This window comes from Pundamilia nyererei, unplaced genomic scaffold (genome assembly GCF_000239375.1).
Source record: "Pundamilia nyererei isolate P.nyererei 1_Seehausen unplaced genomic scaffold, PunNye1.0 scaffold00022, whole genome shotgun sequence".
Lineage (NCBI taxonomy): Eukaryota > Metazoa > Chordata > Actinopteri > Cichliformes > Cichlidae > Pundamilia > Pundamilia nyererei.
In genome coordinates this window covers 4,681,639-4,700,261 of record NW_005187423.1, presented here as the reverse complement: position 1 = coordinate 4,700,261, position 18,623 = coordinate 4,681,639, and the positions used below count along the sequence as shown (strand labels likewise).

Genomic DNA, 18,623 nt, shown 5'->3' with positions numbered 1-18,623 from the left:
TCAGTGGTCGTGGTTTCTCGGATTAGGGAAATACAAATATCCTTTTGTTACAGTCTGGGCAGCTGCTAAGGTAGATGTCACACATACCAGGAAATTACTCAGTGACATCTATTACTTTTGAGGTGATGACTTAATTTAACCTTCTGGCAATCAACTGTCTAACTTCCTCCACAGCTATACAATCAATTGCCAGATCCTCTGCTCTAATATACAGAAATCTGTATCTGATATAAACTCAGAGATCAAAGCAGCTGTGTATTGCTACACAGACACACACACACACACACACACACACACACACACACACACACACACACACACACACACACAGCTATCTTCAGTGTTGGGTGTAAACATGTTAATCGTGTCTAATCGTGTCACATTACATTTTTCAGTAACACAATAATGTAACACATTGCTGCACTAAATTCAGTAATCACATTACAGTTACAATTACATAATCACTTTCATTACAAAGGTTCTTCAGTTGCATGCCGGGCAAAAGGAAAGAAAATCATGTGAAAGGTGTCTTTTTCTTGCAAATACAACATCAGCTCTCCACAAGCAGCTGCACAGACAGCACGTTAACACAAACTAGTCAAGAATCAAGAATGGCCTTAAAGTTGAGTGCATGCTGACCCCAGCCAAGCAGCCAGAGTCTGAATTTGAACAGGTAACAAAGACAATGAAGGGCAGTCAGGCTTAAAGCCTCCTTTACACCTGTACATGTTTCTACAGTATAATCACTGTGGCAATTACTTTGAAGTCTCTTTGCTCTGGTTTCAAACTTCGCTTCATGTTCAAATTTAAACACTGTAAAAAAAAAAAGTGTGTGTCCTCATTGAGAGATTGGTGTGTTAGCATGTGGGGCTATGGTTTATATGCATTTCAGGTTGTCTTATGAAGTAATGTATAAGTAATGTAACAAGTAGTGTAATGAATTACTTTCTCCAGGGAGTAATTAAGTAACCTCAACACTGGTAACAGTGGCTGTTACAGTGGCCTGAAATCAGGACACTCACTGCTCTGCTGTTTACTCTCTCTACTCCTGCCCTTGCACCACTGACATCCTCTCTTTTTCCTGGACAAATGAGATATAATCTATCAAGCCTGTTCTGGGGCTACCTCGTGATCTTCTACCAGTTACTTTTAATGAAAGTGGAAACATCCGATCGGATGCTCAGACCACTTCAGTGGGTTCCTCTAAATGCAAAAAAGGAGCGGCTCCAGTCTTTGCTTCCTTAGGAACTTCAAGCTTCAAGCGCTTCATTTTGGTGTTTACATTTCAACAAAAGACAACCACAACATATTAGCCAAGAAAACACAAGAAAAACTCCTAAATCTCTAAAAGCTCCATGAATAAAATGCAGGATTTCTGAAAAAAGGACCTGAATGTGGCTGTGCACCTTCACTCCCCATTCATTCTCCTTTCAACCATCCTGCTGAGAAGAACAGGTTGATGTTGATGATGCTGACATTAAAAAGCAGTCCAAAAACCTGTTTTTGCTTCATTTTTTGATATATTAATGAGAAAACATGAAGTGTAATCATTTCAAGGTGACCCTGAAAACAGATAAAAATGTGCATGCTTAAAAAGAAATCATCATTTACATGAAAAGGACAAATCAAAAACTTAAACAGAACTTTTGGTCCAACATCACTGTCAGGGAGCACGCTGCTTCGATTTTTCAAATGTCAGGTCTACAGGCGAGCTGCCGTGATACCTTTGAGAAGCTACACGGTGGCAAAAACAGCTGCACTGCACGTACTGTAATAGACCTTCCCTCCTCAGTCTCTTCATCACCTCAGTCCAACACACACACATACACATAGACACACACGTAAACACAATTACCCCGCTAGCTTGTAACAATGGACAACTGAACGATAGTCATCTCTGAGTGATTAGCTGAGCTGAGTTATTGGCCTCCACAGGGATTCAAGACACTAATACACTAACAATGGCACGGGAGAAGATTGTCATTTAGCTAATCGGGATTGCCGCTAAAGGAAAAGGGGTCAGGGTGCCATTGTGCTCAACTCTGCACTATTGTTACAGAGAAGAGCAAACCATGGCGTCCATAGATTTATGAATAACAACATCAGATGCAGTCTGGGAGTGTGTTTGGCTCAGTGGTGTTTTATATTTTGCTTAGATTGGAAGGATAGCAATCTAAATTAGAGCTGGATGTGAAGCAATGTGTTTATTTTTATATATTATGTAAAAAATCACTTTTAAAACCAGAAAGAGCCAGCATTTGATCAGGCTGCCTTAGTATAAACAGTGGAGGTAGCTTGAAACAGTAAAAGAAGTAGATGTGCGAAGATATGCATTTATTAAACATCATGGTAATCCCTGCTTTTATTGCATAATTTACCAAATGCACATTGTACAATCGAGAGAGAGCAACGATCACCGCAAATGACCAGCAGCTGGCTTTGTTCGCACAATAGTCCAAAGTAGTCTACAGCAACAAAAAGCATCAGACTTCTGAAAGTCTGAAAAATTAATTATTTTCAGTCTTTCTTTAATTAATCTTTCATGATTCACTAAGTCTGACTCTAACTTTGAGCTACAGGTGGTGGTTGCTACTGGGTTCGTGCTGAGCTCCACAGAGATGACCAACCAGTTTTTGGTATTTTAATGAGGGTAGTACGTCACACAGCTTGTGCACAGTTCAGCTTGGAAAGAGATTTGTTTAGGAAAATCCATTCTTCATTTGTCATGAATGGTACTAATCAAACTTCTCGCTGTCATTTTTCGAGTATTTGCAGCTCTGTTATTTATGCAAGAGCGAATGCAAAACAGAATCTGCTATCCCTTTAAATATATTTTTTCCCTGGGCATTTTATAACGAGAGTCTGGATTGGATTAATCCCTGGTTGAAAGGAAAACCATTTAAAAACATATATAAAAAGAGGTTTAATACTATGTGAAAAGGCTGATCTGGGTGCGACTTTGACACATAAAGTCGCAAAAACAGCACAATTACACCAGCACGTTTTTTAAGATGTGGTCTGGATAGGCCTATTAGAATTGTTATTTCTGATGCTAAATTGCTGTGGGTGACAAAGTTTTCCTCTAGTATGTTCTCTGCGTTCATAGTGAGCCACAGAAGAGTGAAAAAACAAAAAAACTGAACAAACAATCGACTTAAATCTGCTACTTCAACAGCAAAAGGACAATGTGACAATCCTCGTACAAACACAGTCTGCATCACCTTGCATGTGCATTGGAAAAAGACTTTCCCTTCATTTTTGCTCCTATTTGTGGGGCAGCGTGAATGTGACAGTGTCCTGAGATTACACTTCTCTTGGCTCTGAACATTTCAGGACAACAAGGGAAAAATATAAGGACTAAAAGTTTTCCAGAGAAAAGGAGCTGACACAAGCAGAGATACAAAGTGAGAAGTGGAGGGGGAGTACAGTGATAGTAAGTTTGGCCCATTGATCGTTAGGGTCTTGTTAATCCATAGAGATACCATAAATAGCCCAAAGTCAAGCCACGGGGTGAGGAGGGATGAGAACAGTGATGCAGGGAGATGCAGGAGGAAAGGTATTGATCCAAAAACCCCAGGACGTCCCAGGAGGTCTACATCATGCTGACCAGGGCCTTACTGTTCGCCCTTCAGCAGGGGCACTGCAGCAAACACACACAGTAGCACACAGGGACACACACACACACAACAGTAATGCACCAAACACAGTCTGAGAGGTAGAGGCATCACTACTCACACGTATTCACCCCACCAGCCCACCATGTTGCCAGCTAGCAGCGAGACTGCTTTGTGTCTTATTGATCAAGTTCTCAAGCAGACACAGCTGAAGTCAGCTTTCTGCAAGTAATTCTGCAGCCTGACAGCGAATGTCCAACAGATGCGAGCGTCACTCATTGTCATCTGAACAAAGCACGTACACACTGATGCAAAAGAGCAATCAAACATGAGCTTTTAATACAATGATAACACAATGCGATTCAATTAGGATTTAAATAAAAAATAATGGCTGCCCTATTTTAGTCATGTATTATATTTCCCTGCCTGAACTTTTATGGTTGTTTATGATTTTTTTGTGATCACCAGATGAAAAAGATTTTTGTTTTTGCTTGGGTTTCTCTTAAACTAGTTTAAACACTCAGTGAAGCAGTCGTTGCCATGTTCATTTGAGTGCTGCCACAGATATGTTTCAATGCATTATCTTTCCCAGTAGAGTTTGTGATAACAGCATTCAAACTGGAATGATAATACTAATCCTAATGCTATCAGTGAAATGCATATTTAATGTTGATTGATGTATGATTTGTCTCTTTTTTGCAAAACAAACTACGCTCAAAATGCGAGTGCAAAGAGGTGGAGAACGAGCCCATAACTATAACTGCTGAAGTTAAACAAGAATTCAAAGCAGTTCGATCGAAGTGATTATTTCCTGTGTAGTAATGTTTGTCTGGCTTCAGCTTTGTAACGTACCATCTGTTTTCAGAACAACCAGGTTTTAGTTAAAAAATAGCCTGAATGATAGGTATGTATATCTATGAATGCTCAACACACCCTGAGCACACAGCTTACAATGTTATAGATATCTGTAAAGGAGATTGTACATATTATTCATTGCATCTATGCTGATTTATTCATTATGCTTTCACTACCCTGAAAGTGCAGGTCTATAGAGAATGAGGTCAATCTGCTGTTATTCCATGCAATGAGTTGCAACTCAGATGTCCAGTTAGTCCTTTTAATTACTTGGCAGGTTTGTAACACAGCCACTGATGGCCATGTTCCAACCAAACAAGGCATTATGGGATTGCTAAGAGCTACGCTAACAACAACAGCGGCATTTCAGGCATTGAAAATTGCATATGTGACCAGAGAACACCTTCATTACCGCATCTGTCGGTATGGATTTATTGTGCAAAGTTTCCAAAAAGACAAAGAGACTCGAGGCTTCATTAAAGCTTTTAAAAAGGGTTTTGATCACATCACAGCCCTCGTTTAAAGGAGACGCCAGCAGCTTTCAAGGGAAGAAAGTAAACTACTTAGTTCTCAAGATATTTAATCTGTCACATAAGACATTGTCAAACTAAGATGGTGAAAATGCAGCTAGATTAACTGATTTTTTTTAAACAAATTTGTTTGCTTAAATGTTATTTGTGATAAATGTAGCAGGTGTTTTTCTGTACATTTTGACTGCACTACAGTACAGTATACAATTATGCACTACTGCGTTCTGCACTCATGCTGTACTCACTGGGGTGTATCTAACACAAACACACATACACAATGACTGCACACACACACACCTCACTAAGCTCCTCATTAAGCAAATATAAGGTCACAGTGTAGGTGGGCTAAGATGTGGGCATCCATGTGTGTGAACGTGCATGTATATGAGCCCGTTCACTCATGTGATATTATTATGCTGTATATAAATGTGGCTGCAAACGTGCCGTTATATTAAAAAAGAGATTATCTCGGCCCCGTTTGAGGATTTTCTCCAAAACTAATCATTGTGCAAGCTGCTTTATCTACTTTAACCCTTTGCGACCAACAGCAGGTGCTGCAGTTCAACACTGATGGTGCCAGAAAAGGTCATGATGAGGCAAAGTACCAAAAATGCAGGCCTCAAAGAGTTACAATATGGCATGCTTTTGAGGTGAGAGCTTATGAAGTGGATTTATTAAATTGATGCTCCACCCAAATATCTGTTCACTATTGAAACCTCAGCTTTGTTAAGAAGGAAATCTGTTTTTATACTGTAAAGACCTTTTTTGTGCATTTTTAAAAATATATATATACTGTGTGTATGCTCTGTTGTGTAGTGATTACCACATTTGCCTTACACATGAAAGATTCCCAGTTCTAGACCAGGAGGAGACATGAACCCAGCCTCAGGGGTCGCAAGCTGGTGTAATCCTAGTGCCGGATAAACAGGAGGGTTGCATCAGGAAGGGCAGCCAGCGTAAAATTTGTGCCAAATCAAATATGTGGATCCATCCGCAGTGGTAACTTCTTGGGAAATAAGGGAGCAGTTGAAGATCGTTCCTTTGCATTGGTCAGAACTGGATTATCACACTTTGATTTACCCATTGGTGCTCCTGATATTTTGAAGCATTACTTCACTGTCTGGCTTCAAATTCTTTTACTTCTTTAGGCTCAGCCTCGATTTACAAAAAACATTATGACTTAGAAACTATGAATCTTACAAGTTCAGTATGTATTGTCAATATGTATAAAGTACCATATAAAGAGTTAAAATATCATGTTGACCTCTGACCTCTCCTTCAACATCAACAGATTGATCTGAAAGTCAAAGTTTCTTACTGCCATTGTTTGTATCAAAAACATATTGGCATATAGAAAATCATATCTACAAGTATATGTGACACGTATATCTTCTAAATACCACATTATAGTTTGCATCCAAATATGATGTCACATTTGACCTCTGACCTCACTTTTACACTTCTACCCCAAAGTGTGTTGCATGTTTAAAGACAGGGTTGCTAAGAGACAGAGAATGAGCTGCCTAGTTAGTCATAGTGGTATAATATCATATAATAAGATCAAGTTATTCATGTCAGATCATTTACAAATCAATACCTGTAATCCCTTATCTGACTTTTACTGCACTACAAACTTCTTGAATTTAAAAACCCAAATGAATTTATACAAAATACAATATTTCCTTTAAAGGTAAATATTGGAGAATGAGCTGCCTTGGTGAGTTTGCTTCTTATTATCTATTTTACTCCTAATTTACAAAATGTGCAAAAAAAAAACCAACCACCAGTTTTGAAACTGGTGATTGAAACCATAGACCTCCCCAGGTTAATATCTGCAGAGGCCATAAATAAATAAATAGTCTTATAGTCTTGTATAGCCTTTGATTGATTTTACCAACCAAAGGAGTCAGTTTAAAGCACTTTCAAGTTGGCCTTCCTTTACAGAGTACACAGAGGCGGTTTGTGTCAAAGCCTATGTGTGACACAAGCCCACGTACCAACGTTCATAACGTTCACAACACTCTGATCGAACATTCGATTCAAACACAAATTGTAAAGTGTTGAAATTCCTGGAGATGCTACATGGATTGTCTCTATGGATTTTTTTTATCCCGAAACCCAAAATAACTGCTGTGAAACCAAACTGTCCAAAGCCCCCATTGTCCATTGTGAAGCAAAGTATGACTTTGAGTAGCACTTGAAATTGAAACGGCCGTTTCTATTCTTCCTTGAGTGGTTAAGATGGAATAATGCTGAGCTACTGCACTTACGCCAAGGTGCTGGAATGTAAAGAAATGCTGCAGTTTTTCTATCACTGGTAAAAAAAAAAAAAATGTGAAAAATGTAGCTGCTTAGTCCAAGTCCAAAAATGTTCATACCCACACCCTGCTGCAAGTAGATTTGAAAGAGAGAGACACAGAGGCAAGAGACAAGAGTGACATGCAATAGAAAAAAATCCTGAATAGAACAGGGTACTTACAGTGTTGGTGAGTATTCACTGAATTGAAGCCATAATTAGAAACTTTAAAATCACCAGTCGCACTGAGGTCTGACTCTATACAAAACACGCAAACTCTAATTATATATTTTTACAGACGTAAATATAGTCCCAGACACTGACAAAGACCCAGTTACACACTTGTACACTGACACATCACTGTGTTTACCTGCGCCACAGTGTGCGTGTGTGTTTGTCTAGAGATTAGAATAAGCACAGTTTCTTCATCCGTGAACACAGCTGAAAACAGATGGCAGGGCCGTGAGGCACACACCTGGACATTTGAAATGACCCGGAATGAAGTCCAGACTGATCATAAACAAATCCAGTTAACAGGAGCTTTTGTCCAAGTGGAGCTATTTTTAGTTTTTTCAGTAAATATTGCTAGTAGTCTATGCCAAGAGATCAAAAGGAAAAGAAGAACATGTTGTAAAATGCTATGGATGGAAGGTAAAGGGTAGAAGAGCACAAATATGCTGAGTAAAAACCACCTTATCTCCACTGTTCATTGCTCAAAGGGGGTTTTCTCTTTTTCTAAGGTCTTGACCTTAAATGTGCTGTGACCTGAGATGACTCGTGTTGTGAACTGGCTGCTGTATAATTAAATCTGAAATGAATGAAAAGATTTCAAAGGCCTCGCTCACTTAGAACTCTGAACTATAAATTGACAGCGAGATCGCGCAAAGACATGTTTGGTATGAGACAGAATAACATGATATCATATGACGCATGCACTCACAGAGCTGGTGTAACCCCCTAATCACTTTACTGTGACACTGGGATTCCTCCCTAGCGGGTCATGGGTTTGGCCAGACATTGTGACGGGACGGCATTACGGCTCGGTTTCCCGTCGGCGTGCCCCGGGTCTGCACCCAGGGAACGAGCAGCCAACTGGACTTTAAATGCACAAAGTCATAGAACAGAGAACAATGTTGTTCTTGTTGAGATCCCAGATAGCTGAACCCAGGTGTGACTACATAGTTTCAATTACCGGATGAGTAACTTCATTTGAAGTTGGATTTCAGTGCAGTTGCCGTAAATGATGAGTTTCAGTTAGATTACAGTGCATAAATCAAGTGAAGGCATGAAATCTTTCCAGTGGAGCACCGTTCACATGAGACTCAGGCAGAATTGATTGACTCACATCAGAGGAATTTTTAAAATAATCAACTTGTAGCTGTTGTTCGTCCATCAGCTGTGTCTCAAATTCCCCTAAGCAGTATGATATTGAGAGGGAAATGGAGACATCGTTTGGTGAACTCTTTACAAAGGAGAAGCAGCACCACAAGGAGTCGTACAGCAGCAGAAGACCAAAGAAGAGGAAAGAAGAGGTACAATGAACTGCCCTCCACAGTCACCTGATCTCAATAGTGCTGATTATCTATGGGGGCAATTAAAGACTGAGAAAACCAGAATTTATGACATCATAAGGATCCTAAAGAGATCTTTGTCAGAGATCTGAACTCAAAAAGATATTTCTCTTTACCTGGTTTGGTTAAACGTATCTGTCTTCAGCCACAGGTGACAATACAGGCTAGCTCAGCTACATGGTCATCACTTTTTTCCTGTAGCGTTAGCTTGCTTAGGCATCAAAGATCGCAACTGCAGCAGGTGGAGTGTAGGGAGGAGTTTGCTGCTACAATACTTAGACAACAAAACAAGTTTGATTGCCAGGAGAAAGATGCTTTTCTTCAGACATTGATGTGTGAATGGGTCTGATTTTTTATTTTTTATTTTTTTTGCTTCTATAAATACCATCAGGGAAAGCTGGGTGACATAAAAGCACCTAGACATTTAATAATTGAACGGTGCATGGCAGGTGGGCGATGTGAAGGCGATGCTGACTCATGGCTTCTGCTGCTCCGGAACAATGACGCTCCAGAACAAACAGTCGGCCCTGGGCATGGCCGAAGAGTTTGTGCTGAGGCGGGAATCCTGAGGAAGACTTCGGAAGCTCAGTGGCAGCAGCACTCTGCTCGGGAAAATCCTGTTTAATATAATATGAGTGAGACCACTTGCTCCCTCGCTAACACACACAGATGCAAGGCAGCCGCGGTGCCAAATGTACACATACACATGTTGCTCTAGTTTCCTTCCTACTGATGAATGGGGGAAGGGATGAACAGTAGCTGCAGCTCATGTCACGACTTGGTGGGCTGCATGTACAGTACACAGCGAACATATACCTGCACAGGCGTTCAAATCCCAGGATCTGAGGTACGCTTGGGACACTTCTAGAAAATTTAAGTGTGAGTTAAACTCGTACTAATCAGCTGTATTGGTTATCATTACTAATTTCTTTCTCTCTATGCCACAGTGGGTTTTAAATCAAAGAATAAAGATGTGATTGAAGCGCAGACTTGCAGGTTTAATTCAAGGGTTTCAACAAAAGCTTTGCATTAACTGTTGAGGAGGAATTACAGCCATTTCATTATACAGTCTCAACATTTTCAAAGGCTCAAAATTAAATCAAAAATTGATTGACAAACAGCTCTTTTATAACCAGGTTACTCCTGTTCCTTTCTATGACAAATTAAGCAGATAAAAGATCTGTATAATTAGCCCAGTGCATTGTTTACAAAAAAGGAAGCCTGAAACACCATAGATGACAACTAAAGTGAACAACCATAGAATTATTCCCATTGTTAAGAAAAACAACAACAACAAAAGTATGGAGAAGGGGGGAAACAGTTCATTGTTAAAGTATGCCACGTCATGTATAAACCATGTTGGAGGTAACGTTATGGCGTCGACGTGTATTCCTGTTTGTGTAACCAGGCTACTTGTGTTTTTTATTTATCATGCAACTGCTGATAGAAGTAGCAGGATAGATTTTGAAATGTTCAGGGTTATGTTCTCTGCTCAGACTTAGCCAAATGCTTCAAAACTGATCAGACAGTGCTTTACAGTGCAAATGGATAATGACCTAAAGTTTATAGCAAAAACAACACAATAGCTTCTCCAGCCAAATAAAGGCCATATTCTTGATTGGCCAAGTCGGTCTTCCGATCTCATCCCAACAGAGCAGCTTCTATGTTATGGAAATGATGACAAAGAGAGCCACAAACCAGCAGCACCTAAAGGTGATTGCAGTAAAGGCCTAGCAGCACTTTGCATGGATATATTTATGTACAATGTATATCAACCTGTATATCAACATCAGATTTTATTTTCCCAAAAATTGATAACAGCACCTGCTGTGCATCTGCAAGCCACTTTGCAACCTCCACCACAGTTCCTCCTTTTCATGCTACAGTATGTCTGACTTAATCCGTGTCCTGTTTATTTTGGATTTGTTTTGTTTGACGCTCTTTCTGCTGTTCTTCTTGACTAAAACAAACCTATCCACGAGACTTTCAAACAAGCACACCCTGCATTTTGTTCTGTGGTGAACAAGATAACGCAATTGCCTCAGACTGTGGCGTACACTTTAAATGGTTCTTTAAATCCCATGTGCCAGTATCTTTTATCTGCATATAAAATGAGAAACTGATAGAACAGATCCCAGTTATTTTACAGTAAAGTACAGTGTAGTATGGTACCTTATATGTTCTACCATCACATCTGAATCAGCTTCAGCCAATGTGAAACGGTTTATGAGGTGATCCCTCCAATGAAAGGTTAAATTGAAGACTGTGATGTAACTAGCCATATTACCTGACTATGTGCAGTGACAATCTGATTTAGGTGCACATGATGCAGAGAATAAACAACTTTGTTTCATTCATTAATTTCATTCACCTGCAGTTAGTGCAAAACGCGGCGGCGCGATTTTTAACCGGTAGTAGGAAATTCGATCACATCACTCCGGTTCTGGCTTCCTTGCATTGGCTTCCCATGATTTTAGGGTTCGTTTTAAGGTCCTTTTATTAGTTTTTAAATCTTTAAATGGTCTGGCCCCTGTGTACTTATCTGACTTGCTGAAGCCACATGTTCCTCCTCGCTCGCTCCGTTCAGCTGAGCAGCTGCTGCTGTCGGTCCCTAAGTCGCGGCTGAAATGCAGAGGAGACCGTGCCTTTTCAATTGCGGCTCCGATGCTCTGGAATAACCTTCCCCTCCAAATTAGACAAGCGTCATCAGTGCAGGTCTTTAAGTCCAGATTGAAAACCTATTTTTATTCCCTGGCTTTTAACTCTGTAGGAAACTGACACCTTCTTATTTATTTTATTGTTTGTAATGATTTTATGGTATTTTTAATTTGGTTGTTGTTTTGATTTGTGTTGCCTCTGTAAAGCACTTTGTGATTTTATCTTGAAAGGTGCTATATAAATAAAATTTTACTTACTTACTTACTTACTATTCTCCGAACTGCTTATTCACTTTAGCATTGTGGGAGGCCTGAGGCTATTTCAGCTTTCAAAGGGCAAGAGGTGAAGTACACCCTGGACAGGGTGGCGTGGTTAACGCAGAAATATAGACGTTGGCAACTGTGACAGAGTTTTAGACTCACTGATTAATCTGACATGCATGACTCTGGGAGGAAGTTGGAGCACCAGAGAGAACCCACACAGGCACAGGAAGAATATGCAAATTCCACACAGATGTGCCTGTGCCAGCCGGTGGATTCAAAGCTAGGACTTTCTTGCTGTCAAGCAACAATTCTTAACTATTTTGCCACTGTGCCACCCCTCAAACAAATTTTGTATAAAATTTTTTAAATCTTTTAAGTCTTATGTTGTAACACCTGATCTCAGTGATGTGTCCATAAAAAAACAACACACTGTGCCCACACACACTCCTACGATGCCCGACTATTGTGTTTAAAGTAGAGAAAAGGTAGTAATGTCTCTGATTCCTCCTGAAGAAAAGACCCACAGCCTTTAGATACCGAGGTTTGTTTAGCTTTCACTCGATGTGTGTGAGGATTTTATGAGAACAGTGATTTGGAAGGAAGCATGAATGACTCTTGAGTGAGCGTAGGGGCACATACGTGTGCGCATTTGTGTGTGTGGGCGTGCGCGTATGTGTGTCATCTCCAGCTGAGTAGCAGGATGCAGACAACCAGGAAGAGATAAGCGCGGGTGAATGGAGGGAGCTTAGCATGTGTGTGTGTACCGTGTGTGTGTGTGCATGTGTGTTCGTGTAGGGAAATCACTTCACAAAGGCATGGAAGTGTGTGTTCCCCTGTCTACCAGCGCGGGACTCGGAGGAGATAAGCAGACAGCCAAATATTCCCCTTGTGTTTTCCCAGCAAAAACAGGAGGCGGAATACCAACCACTCAGACCGATGCCATGGGGTCAGGCGTGGAATGAGTCGCGCTTCCACTTCTTACAAGCTGCACATAGCTGCCAAGTCAGTGCATTAATTGCAACACGATTACTCCAGAAAATCTCAGGAGATGTGTGCGTGCGAGTGGGTTTAAATTCAGCTGCACATCAGCAGACACTTGTGTGTGTCTGTCAGAGGCTCTGCAGGCTCACACTGAAACATTTGTGTGTCCGTATGTGTGTCCGCTGGATTAGCATATTGAAAGCTTGTATTTCAGAATGTGCAGGTAGATATTAAATGACATGCTCCCACACAGTACTAAGTGGAACAGTTACAGACATCAGGTGGTGAGGATGCAGGCATAAAACAAAAAACAGAATCATTTACTCGTTTGTATTTACAGTAGTGTTATTTTTTAGCCCAAGACTTGTGCATCTAAACAATAAACTGACACCATAAAATGACGAAAACTTTGCAAACTTTGAGCCAGATGAGAAGATAAGGCAAAACAGGCCAAAGCTCCAGAGCACCCTCCACACCAGTGGCTCTAAAAAAATGTCTGCCTTCAGAAGCCGTAATTGACCCCACTACACACACATGCACAGCTTTCAGCAATTATTAACAATAAAAAATGACTCAAATTGAATTTTAGAGAAGTAAAGGTCATCAACATTGCATCACCAGACTTTATTATCTCTGCACAAATCTATCCATCCTCTTCCACTTATCCGATCCTACACAAATCATTCAAGTTAATTACATTTTTTTTTAACCTTGGTCGTCCACACCCCACCCACAGCAGTTTCATACCTCACCAGTGGGGCTGCATTCACAGTTTAAAAAACCTACACTGACTCTGAGATGAGATGGTTTTGTCATTTTCTTATTATAAACCAAATCATCAGAGGAGAAAATAAAAGGAGAATGAAATTTGGGGACTCAGTATTTAATATAAATGAGCTATACACGTTCAAATGATGTAAAAAGGTGCCAGCTGTCAAATGTCCAATAAAACAGAAATGCCTGAAAACAAATGGCACTTGTAAAATTATAAGGCTTATAAGATGAACGTATGTGTTGATTATTAGGAGTGTGTGTGCCTGTGTGCGTTTATGCAATTTGCTGCAAGAAACCTCAGCAGCTGAGTATAGAAGGCTCTTTATGTTCATCGATATTTTCAGAAAATAAATACATTCGCTGTGTTTTTTCTCTCAGTTATTTTAACCTTAAAGACTCGCTCGGTCTCACAAACATGCGTAGACTTACTGACTCCCTTTAACCTGCCGGGCTCCCATCAAAACACACACAAACGAATGAACGGTAAGTTCTTTGCATAGCTAAAAAGCCACAGAGACATGGGATTGCAGAGTCAACATAAAAATCACCCATAGAGATCAGTGTGACATGCACATGAGTAAACACACATGCAGACACACACACACACACTGGCCAATGTCCACGGTTGTCAGGTTTGTGTATTTGGTATGGGAAGAATGTGTGTTGGTCAGCGTGTGGACGCTTAGCGCTCTGGGGTGGAGTTCTTATCAGTCCAATGTGTCATCGCAGACAACATTAAGTACCACTAAAACACACATGGACACGCATGTACACAAACACACACGGAGAAAGACACACAAAGTCAGGAGGGTGTAACCCCAAACAAGGATCCAGATTTTAAAAGATGCTTATTTATTTTACACCATCCCAACATCCCTCTTATAGAAAGAGGAGAGGAGAGGGTCAGAAAAACCTTAAAAAATATATCAAAAAGATATTAAGTTAGATTATGAAATTCGTTGTTCTAGGCCTAAAAGCAAGAAGATCAACACACATATGTCCTATTGTTGCCGTTTTCTCTCTCATTTTGGAGCAAACTCGAGCACCTTGAGCCTACTGTGATTATGAATTGCTGCTCTATATATGAAACTGAACTGCATTTTCCCTTTTACCTAAGACACAATTACTAGGTGCCAAATGTTTCTTATTAATGGTTTGGGCACTTCAGGGACAATTAGGGGAGGAGCCAAGTAGTGGCCAAGGGTGGCCAGGGCCACCGCACAGTTAATTGTGGTCATCCAACACAACACAGGATGGAGCTCCACAGGGCACTGTGCATATACTCATCAGCCCTGAGGTACATGTATTCTTCTGTTTTACAGGAACACCTTTTTGCAGAACAATTTCTCCATCATTTTTGTTCCCAAATGAACAAAAACATAAAACCTAAGAAAAAAAAGTAATAATTTTATAGCTTATCAATATTTAAAAAATTAATAACTTGAGCAACAGCACAAGCTTGTTTTCATCAAGTGAAGGTAAAAAAAAAAGAAGCATAAGATGTATTGTCTGTATAAGATAATAAGAAGAGTGAGGATTGAAGGATTTAATCGAATTATTCTTTGGCATACAGTCATTTCCACAGTGGCTGGTGGTTGAATCCACTGGCCTGTTGGGCCTTTTCTGTGTGTTTGCATCATCTCCTAGTGACTCCGTGGGTTGTCTGCCGCATATTAGGTTATTAGTGATTCTTAATTGATTGTAGGTAGTGTGTCTGTCTGTTTCTCTGTCAGCCATATGACAGGCTGGTGACATGTCCAGGGTGTACCCTTCTTCTAGCGCTAGGACAGCTGGAAGAGGCTTTCACAAAAATTGTAACCCTTAATTGGATAAGCAGAAGAACATGGATGATTCACACCGCTGAAAACGTAATAATACCAGTTTCTATCTGGTGTATCTTATCTGGTGCTGCCACTGGTCATCATTACACTGGTAACAGTCTAAAACATTTCCCATCATAGCCAGCCTTAATAAAATGGGGATATGTAAATGGTCACCAACAAATACTGCATTTAAAGGTTAAGGTCCAGGCGCTAACAGAGGAGAATAACTAGGAGGAGAGGGACTGGTTAAGAGAGCGACTATATAAAATCCAAAATGACCCCCCCCTTCCCGCCGCCAATAAAAGACCTATTTAAAAAAATACACTTCTTATGTATAAAACTTTAAAACTTTAAAAAAAACTGGCAACCACTCGCTGACACAACAGACACATTTATTTTCGATTCAGTGAAAGATTTTCTTTCTTTTATTTTTTACACACAAGAAATTCGTTCATAGCGATTAAGCCACATCAGGGTGTTACTCCACAACAACTACACAAATGTTAAATGTTTATCACGTGTGCACACGCATGTGTGTGAGACAGAACGTGAATCCGCGCCTGTGTAAATCCAGCTGTTATTTTTATCCCTGTTATTAGCCGACTTGACATCTGCACACGCGCGCAAACCTACACATCCATGCGATCCATGCGCGCCACCAATATTTGGACTCTGGGGGATGCTTGAGCTGAATGTGAGCATGTTTGTGTGTTTGCATGCATTGAAAAGTGCATCAGACTTAACGTGACCGTCACCGTGGCATGCACGTGGCATGCATCTGCGAGATCGCCACAGACACCGACACCGGTTATGCGGTTATTGGCAGAAGCGCGCTGTCATCCCTCATACACACACGCACGTGCCGCCTCGGAGCCAGCTGTAGGAGGGCAGGATCACCGTGACCAGAGTAATAAATATAGTTCTTGTGTTACTTTTATAATTTAAAAGCTAAAATAAAGTAAAATGACTCACCAGCTTTGCAGGGGTCCTTGTAGTCAATGGTCTCCGCTCTCTCTTCCTCATAATATTCATAGTCTGGCTCCTCGTAGTCGAAACAGTTACAAATAGTAACTTTGCCCCAGAAAGTCAAGCCGGCAAGCACCAGTGTGATCCAGCGCATCTTACCAGCAAGTGCGGATGGCACACGGTCCATCTGAAGACTGAAATAACCAAATAACGGCCTCTCTGCTCGTCTCGTGCGCTACTGAGAGATGGACAATCCAATCTCCGAAGCACGGCGTTAAGAATTTATCGGGCCATCTTGAAGATTGGCGTCCTTTGTGACAGTCTGCTTGTGGATGGTGTAGGTTGTAGTAAGTTACCCTACTCCGACTGACTCGCCTCCATGGTTAAAGTACGCTGAGGTTTCCGTGCGTCCGTCTCTCAGTCAGCAAAGTGTCCGCTGAGAAGCTCCGCTGTCCTCCGCTGTGGCTTCGCAGGTGAAGCTGCTGCTAGACAAGCAAGAAAGAGGAGAGGTTAGGAGATCAGGGCTGGGTGATCTCTGAGCGTAAAGACGCACGGTGGTGTGTCTGCTGCTGCTGCACGCACGAGAATCATCCACCTTGTGTGTTTCCAACCAACACTCTCGTCCCTCGCCTAGCGCAATCTCTCTCTCTCTCTCTCTCTCTCTCTCTCTCTCTTTCTCTGTGTCTCTCTGTCTCTCTCTCTCGTGTCCGGTGGTGGTACTGTCTCTCTCTCTCAACCCAAGTCAGCGCACCGCCCATTCACACACACACACACACACACACACACACACACACACACACACACACACACACACACACACACACACACACACAACCGCACTGTTCGTCCCAAGTGGTGCAGAACCACAACGTCTCTGTCTTCTTTTGTCTCCATTCAATGGACCATTCGCAGTCTTCTTCGTTCGTTTTTTTTTTCATGCGTAAAACTCCTGAGCCTTCTCTCTGATCTCAGCGCGCTGACCGCGGAGGAAGCCGCTCACTAATCATCACCGGCTTAATTGGACCTTTATTCACATTGACCCGCAAAATAAAGTGAACTGGCAGTAAAGAACCGGTAGCGGTAAAAGTAACACGGTGGCCACAAATTTGCCTGTGACTCTAAGTAGGTGTTATCTGGTTATTCTGAGGCAGGTGCCAAGTAGGTGAGAGACAAACCATAAACGCCCAGAGGCAGGTAAGCTTTACAGTCATGACGTGACAAGTGGTCTTTTATTTTGGCCCCCTTCTGAGTTGCTGTCATAGAGAGAGGGAGAGGGACATCCGTTTTAAACCTTTGAAACTTAAATAGCGAATTTCAATAAATAAATAAATAAATCCCTACTGAACAATGGCCTTTAGAGTGGGAGATAGTCTGCAACCCGAGATAGATAGATAGACCAGTCTGCCATTCACCTATGATGTCTTCTCTAATCTCTCATAAATACCCTTGGCAGCAGTAGGTCGGTCAACAACCGAGTTCGTGATCCTCCCCTGCATCCCTGACATCCACAGGTCCAGCGCAGCAGCCTGAGCGTGTTAGTTCATGAAAAGAACGCTAAGAGCATTTAGGCAAGAGGGGGAGAAAAAAATCCTTTACAGTCAATTTCATTTGACGTATTTTACTCTAATTTCGCACGGACTGCAAAGTTGTCAGGAACCACCCATAATCTCCCCCAGTGTTGCCTATACACGTGCACATGCACACACGGAAGACTACAGCAGTAAAAATAAAACCCCAGCAGTTGTTGACAGACAGTGAACACCTTGCCAGTGTAAATCCTCCTGAGACAAGCTCACCCATACGTCTCCACAGCTTACCTGCTGCGTTTACCTGCCCGGGGCGCGTTGGATTGCTGCGGAGCCACATAGCGACCCATCGTGCTGCAACTGTGGGGACTTTCTCCGGAGTCTCAGGGGGTCTCGGGGTGTCACTCGGTACCGGCAGTTTCAAACGTGCCTGACTCCCCCCATTTATTACCGGGAGATTACCGGAGCGCTGTCTCTGCCGCTCCCGACTAATCCTGCCCTCTGGGAGAGGTAGCGGCGCGCTGACGTCACGCCATCAATCCAGCCGCAAGCTGTCCACCATCCACGGTTGGACACAAATCCCTTAGAGCATAGGTGTCAAACTCTGGCCCGTGGGCCAAATTTGGCCCGCAGCCTAATTACATTTGGCCCGCAAAGCCATACCAAATTACTATTAGAGCTGGCCTACTGGCATTATACAGCTAATGTATATATTGTTTAGTAATAAGCTTTGCTTGTTCCACATTCAGTTTTTCAGCTAAACTTG

General features: G+C 41.6%; 1 protein-coding gene across 2 annotated transcripts in view; it reads right to left on the bottom strand.

Moving 5' to 3' along the window:
* tll1 (tolloid-like 1) overlaps positions 1–18,340 on the bottom strand; it is a 56,865-nt gene extending 38,525 nt beyond the window's left edge. Inside the window, exons 1-2 of one of the 2 annotated variants that reach the window (XM_005727007.1) lie at positions 18,149–18,340; positions 16,338–16,816 (exon numbers count right to left, since the gene is read on the bottom strand). In XM_005727007.1, coding sequence (XP_005727064.1) covers positions 16,338–16,518 — 181 coding nt within the window. In that variant the 5' untranslated portion in view covers positions 16,519–16,816; positions 18,149–18,340. Of the gene's footprint in view, positions 1–16,337; positions 16,967–18,148 lie in introns of those variants that run through there. The other variant, XM_013909245.1, reaches the window with a different exon arrangement.
* Between the last annotated feature and the right edge of the window lie 283 nt (positions 18,341–18,623).